This window comes from Copidosoma floridanum, unplaced genomic scaffold, assembly GCF_036245765.1.
Source record: "Copidosoma floridanum isolate Cflo_tuat_1 unplaced genomic scaffold, Cflo_Japanese_pri ptg000021l, whole genome shotgun sequence".
NCBI lineage: Eukaryota > Metazoa > Arthropoda > Insecta > Hymenoptera > Encyrtidae > Copidosoma > Copidosoma floridanum.
In genome coordinates, this window is record NW_028321898.1 from 25931944 (window position 1) to 25954386 (window position 22443).

The following is a 22443-nucleotide window of genomic DNA, read 5'->3' on the forward strand; positions in this document are numbered from 1 at the left end:
GCTCGAAAAACGCAGGAAAGCTTGCCGGGGGAAAATTTTGAAGAAAAGACAATAGCCGAAAATCTAATTGGCTAGAACTGCTCTAGTTTAGCCACTCAGAAATTGGCACATCCCACATCCGGCTTGTTCTCCTCTGTGCGTCAAGAGAAGGGAAGGTGATTCACTTACTCATGCCCTTCCTTTCTCTTTTACATCAAAAGTTGACAGAATTTCAATATATTTTAATCTTAACATTACGACCAGGTATTGTTAATATTTACTAATGCTACACATTGGTTGTTCGTTCAGCTAAGTTCATTGCAAAAAGAGCGGTGAAAATCGCTTAACAATTCGGTTGATGCTAGGGTGAACAAACGATTGGTGAGTTGTTAGTTAATACTACTACTTAAGCGCCAAAACGGTGGCTGCGGCCGTACTAACTTATAATTAGCGGTGGTATTTATAATCATAGTAGTAACAATAATAATAATAATAATAATAATAATAATAATAATAATAATAATCATAATGATGATAATAAGAATAGCAGTTGTTAGAATACTAGTGCTTTGCTTGTTGTGAGTTAACATAATTTGTTTTACCGGTAGTTTGAATGTTTATAATGTTACGAAAATAATGCGGAATTTTGGTATAATTTTGGTAAACATGTTTTTCTGCTGCTAGTAGTTGGAGAGGGAGTCGTCTCGTGGTACCCTGGGGAATCAGGACTCTGTTACCCCTATTGGAGGCAGGCATACGGGCTCTCTCTCCGAGTCAAGAAAAAGGGAAGGGCTATTTTCCGTTTTTCCTTTACATTCGGGAAAAGGTGTTAGCAATCAACTAGATTACAAATTAGACTATTGTAGTATGTTTATGAAATTATTAATTCGATAAAAAAATGGTTACTCTGTAAATTATGAGTTTGCTAACTTGAATGGTAAAAATCGGATAGTTCTTTGAAGGTTACTAAAGTTGTGTACCAAATTTGTTATAGTTAATATGTAATGTAGTTGTTTGCTAGTGGTGTAGTACGTACTGGTTGTCTGTGATGATTCTGGCTTGTAATAATATTTTCGCTTATTTCTATGCATTAATTCTAAGCTATCCTAATGTTCAACCTTATGTTTATCTAACATTATATCTGAATTTAATATTTCAGTTTAACTGTTCCCAGTTAAACTTTTGTATCGATGGTTGTAGAAAAATATTTTATTTTGCATTTCCGGTCAGCGTGGGCCAGCGTGCATGTAAGTGAGTCATGCATGGTCGTAGTACCTTAGCTACGAGCATTCTTGTAGGTGATTCACCTCTTTGCAGATGCACGTTGGCCCCTGCGTTTTGTATTTTAAAATCGGCACGGAAAGATTTGAAGCAAGAGGAAAAAAAATTAATGTGGATACACCGATGTTACAGTAGTTTATCACAAGAATTTCGAACCACAGCGCCTAGTTGAATTTAATTTTTTTTTTCACACCCGATAAAAAATTTGCTGCATTCAAATAAGTAATATTTTATTACCTTTTGACCAACCGATAATAACAATCTGCCATTTAACGCATACTTTTATGAAAGTGTTGCTACATGTTACATGTCATTTTTTTAAACTGTGCAAACATACAAATCGACGCTCAAAGTAAATCTCTTTCTAAACAAATACGAGCACTAAAACAAAATGGTCCGCACCCAGCGTCTCCGTTACGTCTCGAATGCGTGAAAATTTGTCTTTTACTTTCAATTTACTGTCTGGATGTTTGACGAGCTTCCTCATGAAATTCAATTTGTCCGGCTTGCACGAGACGAACGCCAATAAGACGGCTGTTGGAGAAAACGATCAAAGACATACCCGTCCAGCAGATCTGTTTGCATCGCCAATAAGACCATTTAATGGGCAGGATGTTACCATTGAGTAATTTTCTCCAGAGATGTAATGCGTTTGATGTCTTACATATTAATTTATTTAATTGTGATAAAGAAAAATTGTTCCCCGTAAATATTCAAAGATATTACAGTTCAATAACTTTTTAACAATTGCGTTGCCTCGAAAAATAAACAAGTGTCCAATGGCATGACAATATATTATATTTACATGCCATTTTTAGAAAAATTCCCGAGATACATCATCATTTAATGTAAGACGTTTGAGGTGGCACATGCACGTATACGTCCAAACAATCATCAGATGACGCGTTGTCAAAGTTATATTTATGACACTCATCTTTTTCTCTCTCGGCTATCAATTTCAATACTTACGTATGGAGTAGTTATAGATACGCGTGCTGGAGGGGGTAGGTCCATGGTTCGCAACGTTTTTTCTCCATATTTCATTACAAAGTTGTAATAATATTCTCGTTGTTGGACAAAAGAGAGCCGGCTGGCCTTGCTCATGCCTGAAAATTCCTAATTGCTGAGATAAGAGCGTCATGAGAAATTTGAAGATAACTAACGAGCCGATTGCCTTTGGCTTCGGCGCTTGTCGTGCATGTGGTTTTAAAACGAGAGCCAACTGACAAGTATCGATCCACACCGTACTGGATTCAACAATAAAAGGTATTTACGTGCGTCCCTTTAGGTTTCGATACAACTTGCGCACTAATGTAAATAATCCGCGTATGGAGTGTTGTTCGGAGTGAAGAAGTACATGTACATTTTTTAATAAATGCAAGGCGCGTCCGAGCGATAAAATGAAAGGCTTTCGATAAAATTCATTCTAAAAACAAGTGTTACCATGCACTGGAAAACTTAATGACGAATCAGATGTTACAGCGATGATAGAATGTTTTTTTTTTTTTTTTTTTTTTTTTTTTTTATCAGAGATTTTTATCGTTACTTCGATGGTCATTGATTATCTTTTTAATAAATACAATTACTTGCTAAGGACTACTGGAAGTACTGGTACATTGGAATGTATTTTGTTCAAATAAAATTAAGAAAAAACGTTTTTTTTTTTATATATATATATAATAAGTTGTTGACAATATGTTGAATTATTTTTTTCAAATTACACAAGTTAACATGTTTTTGGAGTCACTGGTACTTTATAACTTTCCAAAAGATAAACTCTGATTAAAAAATAAGATTTTTTTCTTGAAGGTCTCTAATTTGGCCATAATTTTCCGCTCATTGCTCTCAACGTACTCGGGGAAAAAAATACTTAATCAAATATAATAAAACCACATAAAAAATATTAGGTAAGCTATCGTAAAATCTTATTCTATTATTTGACTCGATGATGATATTAACAACGAGTTCAAGTAATTTGATATTAACGGAGAGTTCAAATATGGTTGATAATAAAAAGCTAAGCAATTTATGGACATACACTAATTAAAATAACACCCAGGTAAATGTGACATTCGCATTAACTTACGTAACAAAGTTACCAAATATCCTAAAATTTGGTACAAAAAAATAAAAAATATTTATTCTAATGAGAAGAGATGAAAAGTATAAAAGAAATTAAAATGACTCGGGATCTAGAATTACACTTTATCCGAACGTTTTGCTCGCCGATAGCGTTCGCGTGTTGATAACGGATCATTCCATCAATTTCTTATCGCATCATTGTGTAAGAAGAGCAATGACGTGCCGGGGCGTCAAGAAGCATATGCAAACGATCCCATGATTGCTCGCTCTATCCTATATACCCACGTATTCAGCAAAATTTTAATTTGCAATTTTTGTCGCATGTGTTCTTTCGTCTTATTATCCATCACAAAACTATATGTATACGAAGCCATAAAATTCAAACAAATAATTGAAATAAAAAAATTGCATGAAATAAGAAAAAATTTGAAAGCCAAATCCGAGTTTCGCGTAAAAAAAATCAATCGAAATTAATCGAAATTAATCGTGAAATAAAAAACTGCGTTGCATCCCCTCGTTATACAACCGAAAGAAACTGGTCCAGGCAACTCAGACGCTAAAAAGGAAAAAAAAAATCACACATGCACCGCACGAACAGACAGACGAAACAGCTGGCGAAGGTCAGCTTTTGCGAATTTTTACGCACACATGTACAACGTATGTACTTATATGTGTTAGGTTTGCCAACACGCGCGCGTATTGTATGCTTACAGTCTGATGTCGAATAGAAGAGACGGACCCGCTCTTTCCTCCCTTCCGTGCCACACGACACCCACACGCGCGCACCAGTGGGTGCACACAACGATAAGAGTGGCCGCTTGCATGGCTCCGTGGGTGTGTGCTGGTTAAGTAAAATGGAATGGAATAGATATTGCTCGGGGAGCGAGCGACATCGGCTCAGTCGTGCCGCTGACTCGTCAGAGATAATATCTCTGTACTCGTCTCGTCTCGGAGTTTCGGAGCACAGGGCTCTTTGTGCCGCACTTGCGTACTGTACTACACGTGTGGGCTCGAATCTGGTGTTTGCTCTCGAACAAAAAAAAAAAAAAAGACATAAACATACTTGGCAATTAACGAGGAGATTAATAAAAAAATAATCGAAAGTGCCGTGACAGTGGAGGGAAGGAGAGAGAGAAAGTTAATCAATAGCGCCGACAGTGCAGTGTTCCTATGCCGATAGCACGTTTGGGTGAGTGGAGTTGTTTTTTTTTTTTTTTTTTTTTTGTTTGCCCCTCGTTGAAAGCGTACAGGATTCTACGTTTTTTTTATTTTTTATTAAAAGACAATAAAAACGTTGTACCCTCGCGAGGGGGTGACTTGGTTAGGTCCCCGGTTGAAGGTTAGCTGAGTTAAATTTCCAAGCTTTTCGCACGCATCCGTGCACACACGCTAAAAAAAAACTACGAAGTTTTCTCTCCCTGTTGCTAATGTTGTCGAATAGTCAAGATCGTTCGCGTGTTACGCGCTTGTTAGCTTTGCAGAGTTCAAGGTTGCGCTTTTGGGACGGGGGTTTTTCCTTTTGTCATTTTTTTCGTTTGCTCGGATCGTAGGTTGGTTCATGGTAATTATGTAAGCTTTTGCCGAGTTTTACGCGTATGCGTGTACGTGGGAAAAGCATCCAAAGCTCCGATTTATTTATAAATCGTGTGTTTACGCGTGTCTGTGTGCGCGTGTCTGTTTGTTTTCATAGTTTCTGTTTGATTATCGGTTGTATATGACGTGTCGTTGTTTAAACCGTGTATATATAACTACGAGTGCGATTTATGTTGACCGTGTATTTTTTTTTTTTTTTCAATTTATTTATCTTTTCATTTATTGTTATAGCCACAGATTCCCTTGTTTACATCCTCAAACATGTGTCTTTTGTAATCGGTAGCTGTACTAATGATTGTTCGGTTCTTATCTGAGGCCTTCCTTTTTTTTGTACCTTTTTTTTCTTCTCTTCTTGAGCTTCTTAAGCTTGAATCAAACACAATTATTGATCCTACTATTTTCTTGTAACATCTATTTGTTTGATGAATTTAGGTGTTTTTACGAATCATTTTTTATTTATATCAAACGCGTGTCTTTTATAGAAGCCGATAATGAATACACTGAAATTTATTTATTCATCTTTTGTTATATTAGCTATGATGTAAGAAGAAAGTCGTACTGAACAGATATTATTAAATGTTTTTGGTGTCCTCCGTCTTTTTTTTCTCTAACGAATAAAATAACAATAGTTTAAATTTTAGTAATGAATTTTGTATTGTTGTCAGAAGATATTCCTGTACTTTAAATTAATTTTTTTTTTTTAACACACAAACAATAAAGGCTAATTTTAAAAATCCGAGTCATGCGGAACGATTAAAGACACAAAAATGTCACGTTTCTTAATACACGCGTTCAAATAAATCAATTTAATATGCGTGTTGATTCAACGAACGCAATGTTTCGTTTATCGAGTCGTTACTTTTCTTACCACAATTATTCCCAAAAACGGCAGCTTTGCTCAGGGCAACTAGTCAGCGTCATTAATTTCACCGCCAGCAAAAAGAATAAAGAATTCAGCCGTGATCCGTTTACTCGAATTTCACCGACAACAATCACGCTCAACGCTACTGCGCTGTCATACAAAAATTCGCCGTACTCTGAATCATGAGCTTAAGCTTAGTATTTTCCCCGTCATTGACGTGTCTGAAATGTTTATAGAAAAATCATCCAATCGCAGAAATTTCCATTAATATCATTTTTGTTTTTGTTAATTAATATAATTGCTACTGATTTCATTATACAACCCTGAAAAATCTTTATCTGTTCTCGCTCGAACGTTACTGCTGTTCAGGAGGTGCAGTTATCAGGTATTAATCTACCCCCGCGTTACTTTGATCTCTTATAACTCTAGGTGCAATAAATACAACTTTGTTTCAAATGTATTAAGCTGCAATTATCTTTGGGAAAGAAATGAAAATTTTTTTTTTATTGATAATGGTTTCAATACTTTTGATATCGCATTTATTATTGATAAATGATTTTTCTGAAACTGAAAAATAACGTGTGTATCTTTATTGGTTGCTTAAATTTTTTATGACCTGGATCTCAAGTGTTTGGGCTATTAAAGTAATTTGATGCACCAAGTAAAAGTTGGAAAGGAAAAAAACATTTAATTTCTCTCCATCAATTTACTCTCGTGTATGAGTGGTGGGTGCTGTTACGTAAGCGCATGATTTATTTTATTCTACTTGTTCGTACTCTTAGATTACTGATAATCTGTTTGACATCCAATCAAGAAGGTAACTATATTCAAGGCACAATGAACCCTCTAGCTTTTTCTTGTCCGATATGAATCACCTTTGTAAAAAAAAGAAATTTTTCTTCCTTATATTCATTAGATAAGCTCATTTTTCCAAAAATCTCTCAGCAAACTAACAATACCGTCCAGTTGACACACGCGTCAACTTTTTGAGTCACTGTAGTCTTATTGGTGTATACATTACACCGTTTTTTTTAACAAGTGAGATTAGTTTCTATTGACATTCATTATGTCGTTTAAATTTTTTTTTCTATCTTGACGATCAATATTTTATTTTTGTGTTGAGAACATGTTAAGGTTACTTCTACGTCGTCTCGTACGTCATTTAAGTAAAAGCATCAAACCGTCTCTTCTACAGCAGCCAAATATATTTGATACTAATAAAAATTTTGTATTTTTCTTTTTAATTGAAAAAAAAAAAAAAAAAAAAACCTTGTCAAAAGATTCTTTATGCGTTCCGCAAACTACAATAAATATAATTGAATTGATATGTACGGCATAACAATGACAAACAGGTTTTTCAGATTAAATTTCAACGTATAAGCGCACATTATCATTCGTAGTACAAGTTGAACAACAGAAATTTAACAAATTGAAAAGTTTCTACAAAAGAAAAAACTATTTTATCAATACACAATTTACTATTCGATTTTTAAAAGCACTGGGGTTGTTGATGCGTATTATCAGTATTTTTGTATTGACTACAGATTTTTTATGTTTTCAATAATTAAATTAAAACAACAAACATCACTGAAATTTAACGCTTTGCGTAACCGGAATTACTGGAATTTTTTTTAAATCTTAATTCTTCTAAATTCGTCTGCACATGAGAATGAAAATATTAAGCAACATTAAGAATGCAATGAAAAACTTTGCCATTCCCATGAATTAAAATTAATTTATGACTAATATAATTCGTTACTTCAGCGAGTTTTATTTAATTAACATAAAACCTGATTTTTTTGTTCGCTCATGCAAAATAATTTGCACAACTTTTCATCAACGGTAGTGACAATTTTAATTATTTCCAGACAGGTAGAAGCTAAGCGAGAAAATGGACGGCAAAATTTCCTCAGAGAAGCCCAAGAACCCAAGGGAGAACGCAAATCCACTGAGCGCGTTAACATTTGGGTGAGTAACGCTAATTAAATTCCACGTGTTCGCGAGAAAAAAAAATGAAGTCACCGCTCGTTACCAGTTGGCGCAGACTTGCAGTTCGTGCTTCATTAGCCAAGTGAAATTTTTACCTCAATACTTACCACGCAACAACTATAATGGTAAAGCGAAAACAAAAATTCCAGATTGATAAACTGATAAGATTTTCACTCTCTCCAGGGAAATCAATCGATAGAATCAATAAAAAAAATATCATCATAAATAATACAGTATCTCTTTTGTGTGAGAGTGTATATACATATAATATTATTTTCTTTTCCTTGTAAATCTTTGTTTTCCGATGCGCAATTTCGCACAATTGTTGCGTGCTTGAAGTACCCAATACAGCAATGATAATTAAGTGCCACCTGCAAAGCAAAAGATACCAGAATCACAAGTATTCAGAAAAGCATGAGGAAGATTATCTCTTTTTTTTTCGCAGCCACGATTGCGTTGCATTATGACACACATGTGTGTTTACGCGATTAATGAACGTGAATTCCGATTGAATTAATGTACTGTTTCAACGAAATGTCCACTTTTGACGGACATCTCAATTTTGCAGTAAAAGGCACATTTTTTACCTGCGGCCTATTCACTTTTGATAAAAAAAAGTTTTTGAAATTTTTTCATTGTTGACTTATAGTTTTCTTTTTTTTCTTTCAAAGAATGACTTGAAGACATGATAAACTGATGGGTAGTTTTTTTTTTTTTTTTTAATAATTGCCATTTGGATTATTTATGATTAAATTATTTCATACGTTGTAATACATACATATATACAATCAGATATTGTTGAAACACAAATTTATCGATTTTTGACAGTGAAAGAAATATAGTTTGGATGAAATTTTAATCCATACGTACACAAAATTTTCAAAAACAAATAAATTTTTTCAATGGTTAAAAAAATAAATTGTCTATTAAAAACAATGTTTATAATGAAAAGTTGAAAAATGGTAGAGAGAAAAAGTGGTACATTCATTATTTGACAGCAGTATTTAGTTATTTCCAACGCCTCTTTTTAAATTCATACTTGTGAATTTGTATTTTGTTAACCCACTTAAAAAAAGTAGTAAAAACTTGTTAGCTCGTGATCTCGAAGCAAACAATTTTTTTTTTCTTTCATGATAAATAAATTTATATTGGAAACGAAAAAAAAAAAAAATGTCGCATTGAACCCTCCAGTTACATCCTTCGGCTGTTCTGGGTGGGCTACCGTCGTGACCTCGACATCCAAGACCTGTACCAGCCACTGAAGGAACACACGAGCAACCTACTGGGTGAGAAGATAGCGCGATTATGGGAGGAGGAGTGCCAGCGCGTGAAAAACAAGCAGCTGTCCAAACGAAAAAGCGGCGATAGGGGCAAGGAGGGGGACGACCCACCTGGGACCCATCAAGGCCCCCAGCCGAGCTTGCTGCGCGTGCTCTGGAAATGCTTCGGCTGCAAAATCATGCTCTACGGGGTTGTCCTCGCCATTTTCGAAATTGGACTCAGGTAATGTTTTCGTTGTTAATGTCTCACTTCAATAATTTCATATTTCTTTTGGGTGGTATCTTCGTACCTATATATGAAAATGATTAACGTGTGGAGTTTCTTGATACCATCGATTCTATGTAGGTTTATTGAAATTAAGGTTCTCTTTGAGTTGATGTAAAAAAGAAAAATATCCGAAATCAAGGAAATGTTTTCCCCTTAAAAAATGAAAAAAAAAAAAAAAAAAAATTATTAATGTCCAATGTGCCATAATCCACGTGTAGATGGATGCAGCCGCAATTAATATCGCTGCTAGTCCGTCACTTCAGAGCTCGAAATACTTGCACGCCGGTATTGTCGCACTCGGCGAGAGGAGGACTGAATAATTCTTTCCCAACTAATGTCATCGTTTCGGCCACTACTGCAACAAGTGATTGCGTCGACGGACCGTCACATGCACCGTTAAGTCGAACGTGTTTGTGTTTGCCCGAGTTGTCCAACATTTTATTTTTATTCGTTTTTTTTTTCCTAACTGTACGATTTTTGCTGTTTTTTAGTACTCATTTATCATAATTTTTCGATTGCATAGGTATCCAAAGTACTTATCACTAGCTCACGCAGTTGCATTAACTTGCAAGCTTTTTTTTCCTTTTTCACACAATTTACTTTACATTTTCACATTGATTATTCGTTCATTTACATTTCTTGTGTTCTAAAAAAAAAAAAAAAAAAAAAAAAAAAAATTTAGAACTAACAAAAAGTTTCATAGAATAGTAACAAGTAAATATTAAAAAAAAAAAATTATCGCAAGAGATTATTCACTTGGAACTATTATACAGTAAAAATTTTTTTGATCATCAGAAATTTCTTTTGTACCTATGCTCCAAAGGCATCAGCCCACTATCACCGTAACGGTGTCAGTTACCAGAAAAAAAAATTAATTCATGAATCTACACCTTTTATCAAATGAATTGCAAACATCTGCAATCTGAAATGTAAAGAGCTACATTACAATCTGTTAGTTGAGTCAATAAAAAATCCACTCTTGTAGATTAACGAGAATTATTGGAAAGCACTATTATTCAATTTTCATTGAATATTCATTCTAGAATTTTTTTACGCAGTCGTTTTTGTTTTCTTGTTGTTTTATCTGCATCCGGCTTTAGCCCTGCTGTGTAGGGGCTTGTTAATCTCCATGAGACGCACCTGTCGGTCACCTGTGCTCGAGTTTTTGTGGGAAAATAGTTTGGGGCTGTTGGACGAGTGGTAAACGTTTCCCGTGTTCAAATGGGCCATATTTATGATGATTAATAGGTAAAAGGACAAAAGCCAAAGAGAACTCGAAAACAAAGTTTTATGGACGTTGGTTGGGAGCCTCCGGCATTATATGACAAAAATTATAAGTATTGACAGTTTTTAGTTGTAGCGAAAAATATGATGGTTTTTCTGCCCTAAAGCTCGATAAGCGTGAAATTTATCTTCAATAAAATGAGATAGTCGTTGTTGTGCGGTAAATGCTTACAGTTAATCCCATTCTCTACGCTTTTGCATACATTTTATCACTAATTTAAATTGGGTTATCGTTGTCGATCAAATGGATTATAAAAAAATGACACTTTTTTCCAAAAATTCGTTTTAATAAAAATTGAATGTGCACGTAAACGTAAAAAATGTAATCCACATAGTTTTGCGGTAAACATGTTTTATACGTTAAAATGAAAAAAAAAATTAAGTAATTTGACGATAACCTTATTTATAAAGACACGCACGATCTAAGATTTAAAAAAAACTTTCTCGCCGCATGAAAATTCACCAACTGTTTAGTGTTGTAAAATAAAAAAAAATAAAAAAACTTTGTCTAAAATTGGTTTTCCCTCACAGTAAGTCTCTTTCGCTCCGACCTTCTCCAATTGGGTCTCCTTCTCCTCGCGCTATCGTTGATGGTCACGCAATTGATTTGCACGTCGCATCTCCCTCTCTCTTACTTGGTTTGCCACCGCATCGTTTTGCTCCGACGTTTATGCAATCGGCTAAAATACACCGAGTCATTCTTCCACGCCACGTGGGCTCTTTATCGCTTACTTTGCCCTCCCGCGTAAATGTAAATTTGTTACTGTAAGTAAAAGGGGGTGGGGGCATCGTTCAGTCGTCATCGTGACGATAAAGTTTTTTACGATTACTTATATTCGCGGTGAGTGGGTTGCGTCACCTAGGAATTTCTGAAAAAAATTTTTTTTCTTCTCTCACAAAGTATGCTCGATCCGCGTGAGTGAAAAATTCGCGGGAGGAAAAACAAAAGGATTGAAAATAACAACGGCTTCAATGGTCTCAATCGACGCTGAATTGGAAGGGGAAAGAAGAGTCAGGAAGCAACTGTACGCGACAGCCAGTGGCTGCTTGATATGAAAAACGAAAAAAAAAATAAAAATAAATAAAAGACAATAGACCAATGCCGCGTGTTGCGTTTTGTATCATCATGCGGTTAAACGCGTTACTTATCTTTAATGCACTTGAGGTTCGCAATTTTTTTTTTCTTCTTTCTCTTGTTATTATGTATAATATACATGGCCTCGCAGCTAATACTTTTGCTAGACAGAGGTTGCATTTTTACACCATTGACAATATGAATCCTCGAGAGATCACACGCTCATTTTTCGTCGTCCCCCCGTTTTTTCACAAAAAAAAAAAAAAAAAAAAAAAAGTCACGTTGAATCAACGTACTTCTCGGACGCCGACTAGAAATTATCAACGAACACACACGTGTACAAATAACATGTGAATACATGTATTTGTCGATGTTAGCGACCACCGCAAGTCAGAATATATGTTTGTTCGCGACGTGCGTATATTTTTTTAAGGTTTCAAAAGGCAATAATATAATATTTGCTACCGATAACATAACATTTTTTCATGTGAATATCACGTCAAACAATAACGACCTACTTATTGTGTACCAGGGAAAATATATATTGTTTACCGAGATTAACCGCACACGTAATATATACATACGTATACATGTATTTTTTTTTTCTTTCCGTAACAATTTGTTTATCCAATCGTGTACTTTGCTCGGACAAAACTATATTTTCCACCAAAGCATTGATGAAAAAAAAAAAAAAAAAAAAAAAAAAAAAAAAAGGAAAAAAGGTACCAAGACGACGCGTTGTACGTCCTTCTTCGTTCGACAGAGTGCTGCAGCCGCAGTTCCTGGCCTACCTGCTGAAGTACTTCACGGGCAGCGGTAACGTGAGCCTCAACGAGGCGTACCTGTACGCCCTGGGGGTGATCCTCTGCTCGGCTCTGAACGTCTTCGTGATCCACCCGTACATGATGGCCATCCTCCACATGGGCATGAAAATGCGGGTGGCCTGTTGCACCCTCATCTACCGCAAGTCCCTCAAGTTGTCGCGCACGGCCTTGGGCGAGACGACGGTGGGCCAGGCGGTGAACCTACTCTCGAACGACGTCAACCGGTTCGACGTGGCCACGATATTCCTCCACTACTTGTGGATCGGGCCCCTCCAGACGATGATCGTCATGTACGTCATGTACAACGAGGTCCAAAAGTCAGCCATCATCGGGGTGGCGACCCTGCTGATGTTCATACCGCTGCAAGGCTTTCTGGGGAAAAAGTCATCGTCCCTGAGACTCAAGACCGCTATAAGGACAGACGAGCGGGTGAGGCTGACCAACGAGATCATAAACGGCATACAGGCCATCAAGATGTACACCTGGGAGAAGCCGTTCAGCGCGCTCATCCACAAGGCCAGGTTCAACGAGATCAAAGTCATAAGGGGCATGTCGTACGTCAGGGGGGCCATCATGTCATTCATCATATTCTCAACGAGGCTCTCCTTGTTCATCACGATACTCACGTACGTCCTCCTGGGAAATGACATCACCGCCGAGACCGTGTTCATGCTCACGGCCTATTACAACATACTCAGGACCAACATGACCGTTTTCTTTCCCCAAGGTCAGTTTTTTTTGTTTTTTTTTTTTTTCCCCTCTTTTTTTCCAGGAATTTACTTTTATAAGGGCAATCGTGCTGTTTTTCGGTACATTCGTGTACACAATGTATGTAATATGATTTACCGTTTCCTCTTTCACGCTTATCGCGTGCGCGCCACGGTGTTTCGAAACCTAGTACAATGTACATACCTTTGCAACTCGTGTAATTTTACCTACTCTCCGGCTCGGCGACTCGGTTAATTTTATAGTCGTTCGGATCAAAAGTGGAGTTGGTTTGGTTAATCGCGTAGGAAGCAGTTCCGCGTAAACGAAGCTCGGAGAGCTCAACGACCCGGGAGCCTCGCGCGTCTGTAACGCGATACAAACGACGCGTGTATGCACAATAGACCGAGACAAATAACTGCGCATTGGCGTCTACTGTTTTTTTTTGTCTTTTGTCGTGATTATATGTTGGGAAAAAAAAACAAAAAACATCGTATGGATCTCTTTTTTTTTTTTTGTTATCAAAAACCTGTTTGTGTGAGGGATAAAAAAAAAGGAAAAAAAAGAGGGGCAACCGCAGAGGGAGGGTCTTAAAACTCAGCGTCCGGTCTTGAATTTCCCTCGGCCCTTGTGTCAGGTATAACCCAGATAGCCGAGGTGCTGGTGTCCATCCGGCGTCTGCAAAAGTTCATGCTGTACGAGGAGGTGTCGACTCGCGCGCACCGCAGTATGATTTACCGGAAGCCGAGGGAGGAAAAGGACACTGGGAAAAAGGGCAAGAAGAGGAAGCCGGAGGAGAACGGCAAGGCGGCGGCGAATACTTTGGCCGAGGAGGAGGTCGACAACAGCGGGTCCATAAAGCTGGACAATGTGTCGGCCAAGTGGTTGGCGCACGAAAAAACAGACACCTTGGCGGGGATCAGTTTGGAGGTCAAGCCGGGAGAGCTGCTCGCCGTTGTCGGCCAGGTTGGCTCGGGAAAGTCCAGTTTGCTCAACGTCATACTCAAGGAACTCCCGCTTAACTCTGGAAGGGTCGAGGTGAGGACTTGTATATTTTTTCCCCCGTTTTTTCCGGATCGGTTGAATATCGGTACGATCGATCGGCCGATTTTTCGGATGCACATGTTTAAATAACTGCGGCTCGCAGTACCTCGGAAATTACGGTTATTATCTCTGTAGAGGTGTACTCGCAAATTAGACACTGTATTTTTGAAGCTGCAAAGAGCGCCAAGGCTGAGCAATTATATATACGAGACAACGAGTTTCTCAACGCGTACAAAGGTGTATGATTAACCATTTTTTTCCCCTCGTGGCCATTAAATTTTCAATTACCTACAAAGGCACTGATCTCGCAATCGACGGCGCCGTCCCTGTTTTCCGAGCGAACGACAGAAGAGAGAGCGTCGACGATGAAAAGAGGGGGACGGGGGGGACGAAACACAACAAACAAAAAACAAATGTACTTTCCCCGCAGGTCAATGGTCAAATAGCGTACGCGAGCCAAGAGCCGTGGTTGTTCGCGGGCTCGGTGCGCCAGAACATACTGTTCGGGAGGAAAATGGTCCAGCACAGGTACGAGCAGGTGATCAAAGTGTGCCAGCTCAGGAGGGACTTGAGACTGCTGCCCTACGGCGACAAGACCATCGTCGGCGAGCGGGGAATCAGCCTTTCCGGAGGACAAAGAGCCAGGTCGGTTCTTTTCTGCAATTGATTGATTGATTTATGGTTTTTTTTTTTTTTTTTTTTTTTTTTTAATGGGCTCTTGCATGCGGACTGACAGGAGGATTTATAACACGCTTTTCTTGGAAAAAATCCTTTTGTGTTTCACTATACGCGTAAGAGTCATCGGAAAGATCGGTATCCATCGGTAACTATATTCTAGTAGGTTAAACTATAGTTAGAAGAGACAGAAGAACTCGACTGATATTTTTCGATGTCTTGCACGTGTGAAAAAAACAATAAAGCCAAAGACGTAATATAACACTTGTCTGTATACGAGGAGTTTGTTAAATACAAGTATAGGTAAGTCTGATCGCGAGTAGCGGGGTACCGGGGCTCTCGGGTTACTTTCAATTGCCTCGACGATCGGCAGAGAAGAACAAACAATTGCTTTTGTTCTCTGGATGCGCGCGCGCGCGCGCGTATATTCATGTTTAAAGATGAAACGCGCGTTGACTTTCACTTTGCGCATTCACGTGTACTTACGTATGGGTGTGCAGGATCAACTTGGCCAGAGCCGTCTACTCGGACACACCGATCTACGCGTTCGACGACCCACTGAGCGCTGTGGACGCCCACGTGGGCAAGCACATGTTCGAGGAGTGCGTCACCAAGTACCTGAGGAAGAAGACGAGGATCCTGGTCACCCATCAACTCCAGTACCTCAACACGGTCGACAGGATCATCGTACTGAAGGACGGGCTGATCAAGGCTCAGGGGTACGATCATTTAACTAAATCATTTAACTAAATCGCGGACAGCTCTGACATGACTCATCGTTCCCTCGAATCGTCACACAGGTCGTTCGACCAGCTGGTGGCCCAGGGGGTGGACTTTGGCCGGTTACTCGAGTCCCAGTCGGCCAAGGAGAACACGAAGGACGAAGCCGGGGGCTCGGCACCAGTGAGCCGCAGCACATCGCGCCAGGGTAGCATAACGTCTCTCAGCTCCTTCATGACGAACGAGAACAACCTGGGAATCGGCGACCCCCAGGAAGAGGAGGAAATGCGGAGCAAAGGCTCGGTCGGTGGCTGGGTCTACCGGGGCTACTTCGGCGCCGGAGGCAACTGTTGCGTCGTGTTCACCATGTTTCTCCTCTGCATCCTATCCCAGTTCTTTGCCAGTTTCGGCGACTACTTCATATCCATGTGGGTCAGCATGGAGGAGAAATCCAAGGTGAGCGCACACCAGACACAACATATATCATGTAAAACGCATACAAAACTCACCTTTTTTATTGTTTTTCGGGTGACAGGACGGGTGGGTGGGCTTCATCTCGCGCGAGGAGTGCATCTACATTTACAGCGGGATCACGGTGCTGACCATCATAGTGACCCTCGTGCGCTCCTCGGCGTTCTTCAACATGTGCATGCGGGCCTCGCGCAACCTCCACGACACCATGTTCAGTTCGGTCAGTCGAGCGACCATGCGCTTTTTCAACATCAACACTTCAGGCCGGATCCTCAATCGGTTCTCCAAGGACATGGGCGCGGTGGACGAGCTCCTGCCGGTCGCTCTGATCGATTGCCTACAGATCGGGCTGTCCCTCCTTGGTATCATCGTCGTCGTGGCCATGTCGAAGCCGTGGCTGCTCCTCGCGACCTTCGCCATAAGCTTCGTCTTTTGGTACATCAGAGTCTTTTACATCGCCACCGGGCGCAGCGTCAAGCGACTCGAGGGCGTCAGTAAGTACATGGTTCCACCCCACCCAAGCCCCAGTTGCCCCTTGTTTGGATGACTTGTCGTTAATCGGTCCTCTTGCAGCTCGTTCACCTGTTTTTGGTCACCTGAGCGCCACCCTGCAGGGTCTGGCGACCATCCGGTCGTTCGACGCGGACGAGACCCTCATCAACGAGTTCGACAACCACCAGGACCTCCACTCGTCGGCTTGGTACATCTTCATAGCGACCTCTCGGGCCTTTGGCTTCTACCTCGACGTCTTTTGCCTGGTGTACATAACCCTCGTGACCCTGAGCTTCCTCATCATGAGCACCAACGACGACAAGCCCGACGGCGCCTCCGTTGGTCTGGCCATCACCCAGAGCATCGGTCTCACCGGTATGTTCCAGTGGGGCATGCGCCAGAGCACCGAACTCGAGAACCAGATGACCTCCGTGGAGCGCATTCTCGAGTACAGGTACGTACAACTCTACCAACGTACGCGTCCAAAGCTTCTTCCTTTGTTTACCGATGTTTTGTGTTTGTTTCTTGTTCAGCAAATTGCCGAGCGAGCCACCGCTGGAGAGCCTTCCGGACAAAAAGCCGAGCGACGACTGGCCCTCCGAGGGCAAAATCGAGTTCAAGTCCGTATTCCTGCGCTACTCCCCAACCGACCCTCCCGTGCTCAAGAACCTCAACTTCACGATCCAGCCAAAGGAGAAGATCGGTATCGTGGGCCGGACCGGCGCCGGTAAATCCTCCCTCATCCAGTCGCTCTTCAGGTGAGTTGTCGGAGACGAGAGTTTGTCGGTTCCGTGGAGTGACGTGTGTCGATTGGTGCTTGCAGGCTGGCCGACGTGCAGGGCCAGATCGAGATCGACGGGGTGGAGACGGGAGAGATCGGCCTCCACGACCTCCGCCAGCAGATCAGCATAATTCCCCAGGAGCCGTTCCTGTTCTCGGGCACCCTGCGCAAGAACCTCGATCCCTTCGACACATACGACGACGCAGTTCTGTGGCAGGCCCTCGAGGAGGTCGAGCTCAAGGAGATGGGCCTGCAGGCACACATCAACGAGGGTGGCAGCAACATGAGCGTCGGCCAGAGACAGCTAGTTTGCCTGGCCCGGGCGATCGTCAAGAACAACCCCATACTCGTGCTAGACGAGGCTACGGCCAACGTCGACCCCAAGACCGACGAGCTCATACAAAAGACCATCAGGACCAAGTTCGCCGAGTGCACGGTGCTCACGATAGCCCACAGGCTCAACACCGTCATGGACAGCGATCGCATCCTCGTCATGGACGCCGGCACGGCTGTGGTTGGTTTTGCATAATATTCCACGTACTATGTCAACAAGCTTTTGATTAAAAAATCCCTTTTTTTTTTTTTTTTTTTTTTTTGGCGGCTTCCAGGAGTTTGACCATCCCCACGTGCTTCTGCAGAAAGAGTCGGGCTACCTGCGAAGTATGGTTAATGAGACCGGTCCAGCGATGGCGGAGGCTCTGCAGGAAGTGGCCGAGAGGGCCTACAACACCAACAGCTACGACACGGCTCTTTGAAGGGGGTATTCCTTTTATTCTCGCGCGAATCGCGAGTGACGCGAAACTGTGAAAATCGTTTCGACTGGTGGCGAATTTTTCGTCCCCGGGCGACCAAGTACTCGGGAGGGAAAAGCGCGGGTGAGCCCGTCCAACCTCTGTCTCGTTATCGGAGAGCCGGTGTTTTCTTCCACTGCACAGTATTACTTTGCAACAAATTTTTTTATTCCTTTGTACATCGCTTTGCTGTACAACTTTTGAAGGACAATTTACGCATAAACATCATTTACCGCCATTAGGACGTTAATGTTGACGGGAGCATTGCGAGGATACTTTTTTTCGGTGCTTTTATACGTACGTCAAATATATACACGCACTTTTTGCCTAATGAGGCTGTGCCTTGGGTAACGATTAGGTTTTTTTTTTTTTGTTTTTTTTCAATAGACTTAAAAACAAATAGCAACTCGGAAAAAATATATACAAATCCACTTACACGTACTGGCTTTGCGGACTTACAAGTTGATCTGAGTCTGATACTCTGATTTATGCTTAGCGAGCTACGGTTCTGATCCATTTGGGGTCCTGGGGAAGGAAGAAATCTACGTTCCTATAATATACTGATGAAAAAAACAAACAAAACATAAGAAAAAATACATTGCGTCCGTTATATTTGGATAATCAACTATATAATCACGCCGAGATACATAGGTATTTATAACTTACTAGGTTGGGGATTTTCTTGAAAAAAAAAGGATGATTCCAAACTAAAAAAGAACCATATTTCTTTTGAAAGAAATTCACTAGGAAAAAATTACTAGATCAGGGGATTTCTTAGAGCATGTACTATACTGGAGTGAGCGCTCGGTCCCACCTAGTCGGTCGTCGTGTCACGATCTCAGGGGTCGTACCATGTAACTATTTTTCAGTACATCAGCCTATGTTATAACATAGGCCTGCAAAGCAAAAAAAAGTTATATGGTACGGACCCAGCAGCATGCGTGCTTTCTCCAGTAGTATAGGTATATGCTCTAAGATTGTGTTAAACCATGTAAGTAGAATATCCATACTCTTGGAGGTCAATTTTCTGGTAAAAGATAAATTGTAAACTTGCCGCAAACAGCACAAACAGCGTCAACTTTTTATTTTCCATCTTTCAGATTAGTTGCGGCTGGTTTATAGTTAATTAGATGGCTCTACTGTAAGTTGTAATAATTATTTTGATCAGCGCCATCTAGCGGTTTTCATTTTTTCGCCAAAAGTGGCCTCTAAAATTCTGAAACCAAGCATAATGGCTTAGAGCCATTTAGTCAATTATAAACCAGCCGCAACTCATCTTGTAGCTATAAAATGAAAAAATAACGATATATGTGTTTTTGGCGGCAAGTTAACAATTTTTTTTCTACTGAAAAATCGACCTCCTATGTATTCATACTTTTAAAGATAAATTTTTGAATAAAAGATAAATTATTAGCTTGCCGCCAAAAACACAAGTATCGTTATTTTTTTATTTTATAGATACTGAACGAGTTGCGGCTGGTTTATAATTGATTAAATGGCTCTAAGCCTGATTGCTCTGACTCAAAAGTTTAGGGCCACTTTTTAGTTCAGAAATCCGCAACGCTAGATGGCGCTAATCCAAATAATTATTACAATTCACAGTAGAGCCATCTTGTCAATTATAAACCAGCCGCAACTAATCTGAAAGATAGAAAATAAAAAGTTGACGTTGTTTGTGCTGTTTGCGGCAAGTTTACAATCTATCTTTTACTTAAAAATTGACCTCTAAAAGATATTTTACTTATGTTATGGTTTGATAAAATCGACCATATGGCACTACTTACTTACTTAGTAGTGATTACTATACATAACATCACGTACATCTTGCACCGTGCTCTCTTTACCAGAATGATAAAATCAGTAGGCTAAAAATCACAGACGTCAAGGGTCTATTATCTATTTAAGTGCTTCGAAATACGCAATACGGCTGGAGATTAATGGTCACATGCATACTAAAAATATTCAAATTTACCAAAAATGTAACAACTGTCACCCACGCATGCCTCGCGTTTTGGTTATATTGCACGCAAATAGACCCCATCAGTAGACCTCGTTGTCGGTAGCGTCGGCACAGTGCGTCGGTCAACTGACGATACAGCAGGGCCGGTATTTTATTGATGTACCGACGGTTGGCTGACTTGGTCGAATTGCAGGTCTCCCTCTTATCTTGTGTCAACTGTCGGTGCAGCAGGAATTTTAACGCTAGATGTCGCTAGATCCAAATGCAATTTCGTCGAGCGACGTCCACCGATGAGCTTTCGGGGTCTATTTGCGTGCTTCGATATATACGCAATACAACCAACGCGAGGCATGCGTGGGTGACAATTGTTACATTTTTGGCAAATTTTAGTATTTTTATTATGCATGTGACCATCAATCTCGAACAGTATTGTGTATTTCGATGCACGCAAATAGACCCTTGACGTATGCGATTTTGGACCTACTATAGTATATCTATATACATGTCTAGTGATTTACTTCTTCCAGAAATCCCTATAATCTAGGGACTTTTTCAAGACGGTTCCCCTAGAAAATAGTTTGCGTCAGCCCGCAAAATCCGCAACACTAGATGGCGCTGATACATTAAAAATATTTGTTCCTAGTAAATTTTTAGGAGTTAAGCGTGTAGGGTCTACCGGAGCCGCTCCAATAGACCCTCCGCTGTGGACATTAGTGAATATATAGGAAGTGAGCAGATGGACATTAGTGTATTTTTCTAGAAAGTGAGCGTAGGATCTACCGGAGCCGATCCAATAGATCTTCTACTTCGGAGACTAGCAGGTCCACCGGAGCCGCTCCAATAGACCATCTGCTGCGAGCACTAGTGAATTTAAAGGAAGTAAGCGTAGGGTCTACCGAAGCCACTCCAATAGACCCTCCGCTGTATAGTTTGGGATTCCAAAAGGTCATGTGACTCTCGCGATATATACAGAAAGCCTGTGTTATTTTTCCCCCAAGTAACTATATACATATCGCGAGAGTCACGTGACCTTTTGGAATCCCAATACATACGGGCACGAGTGAATTTCTAGAAAGCATACTTAGGGTTGACCGGAGCCGGACCCTCTGCTTCGGACACTAGCCTAGTTACTTTTCCTAGTGAATTTTTTTCAAAAGAAATGTGGTACTTTTTTGGTTCGAAATCAGCCACGCTAGATGGCGCTGATCGTTCAGATCGCCAATTCGCCATATAGTTGTAAAACATAAAACACATCTCAAATTATGTTACTTAATTGAATGAAAACAAATGTCTGTTATCAGAGATTTGTAACAAGTTTTGGTAGTGTTTAAGAGAAGGTGACGCCAAATATCCCCTTTTATGTCATTAAATACACATTTACGTGTTCTCGTGAAAATGGCCTTATACAATTAAACGCTATAGTTCATTTTTAATCATTATGAATATTTTTTTTTTTAAGCGTAAATGGTTAAGTTTACGATATTATTATTTAAGTTAATCATATTGAAACTGTACATATACTTACAAATGAGATGATAATGATACAACGCACATTAATTACGGGAGTGAGTTTGACGACTCCCAAGTACAAGTGCCTGTATGTGCATCGATGTTGATGTAAAATTATATTGTGTCGTTACGAGTGTTACCGTGTTACGACACTTTTTTATAATACCTACATATTTATACGTGCATTAGGCGAAAAATCGTATACGTGTGATATACACAGATATAAATATATGTATATTTTTCGTATGAACGAGTGCAAATATGTTGTTTATATGATGTTGTTTGTAAGTTGTTTTTTTACAGATACAGGACCAAATAACCCTTTTTAATGTTGAAATTCGGAAGAAAAAATAGGATTGTTACGCGAATCAAGAATTATATATATATATATTTGTACACTAGAAACTATATCCATTAAATTTAATTGTTGATAATTTTCAAATCTATTCTTACAAAGACTGCAGTCAGATTCTGTTTTTCATTTCTTGTGGAAACTACAAATAATTTCTGATAACCCCTGAAAAGGTGAAATATAAATAAAGAAAGAAAATAGCTCAATACTTTTCTATTTTTTAAATGTACATCCATTATAATAATTATTATTACAAACATATGAAAATTTGAATAAAAAAAGAATTAAAATATAGAGTGCTTTTTTTTACAACCCATTTCAGAAGCTCAAGAATAAGGTGAATGATTGTAATTCTAAATTGTATCATAAATTATTTTTATTAAATAATCAATCTTAAGATGAGTAACGTACAAAGTAAAAATACAT

General features: G+C 39.7%; 1 protein-coding gene across 2 annotated transcripts; it reads left to right on the forward strand.

The window, feature by feature from the left end:
* Positions 1–4255: 4255 nt before the first annotated feature.
* On the forward strand, positions 4256–19251 carry LOC106639200 (putative multidrug resistance-associated protein lethal(2)03659). Of its 2 annotated transcripts, none has more exons than XM_089594917.1 (13): positions 4256–4531; positions 7666–7765; positions 8978–9289; positions 12457–13244; positions 13860–14260; positions 14697–14911; positions 15442–15660; positions 15742–16123; positions 16197–16626; positions 16706–17078; positions 17158–17382; positions 17448–17919; positions 18014–19251. In XM_089594917.1, the coding sequence occupies exons 2-13, from the start codon at positions 7689–7691 to the stop codon at positions 18158–18160; spliced, it is 4041 nt and encodes a 1346-aa protein (XP_089451043.1). In that variant the 5' UTR covers positions 4256–4531; positions 7666–7688; the 3' UTR covers positions 18161–19251. The 2 variants fall into 2 exon arrangements, with proteins under 2 accessions (XP_089451043.1, XP_014208188.2); XM_014352702.3 differs by having other exon boundaries at positions 15742–16117.
* The last annotated feature ends 3192 nt before the right edge of the window (positions 19252–22443 follow it).

Coding starts and splice junctions, on each gene's coding strand:
- LOC106639200 (XM_089594917.1), top strand. CDS start 7,689: ATGGACGGCAAAATTTCCTCAGAGAAGCCCAAGAACCCAAGGGAGAAC. Junction 14,912..15,441: donor TCCGGAGGACAAAGAGCCAG/GTCGGTTCTTTT, acceptor ATGGGTGTGCAG/GATCAACTTGGCCAGAGCCG. Junction 15,661..15,741: donor GGGCTGATCAAGGCTCAGGG/GTACGATCATTT, acceptor ATCGTCACACAG/GTCGTTCGACCAGCTGGTGG.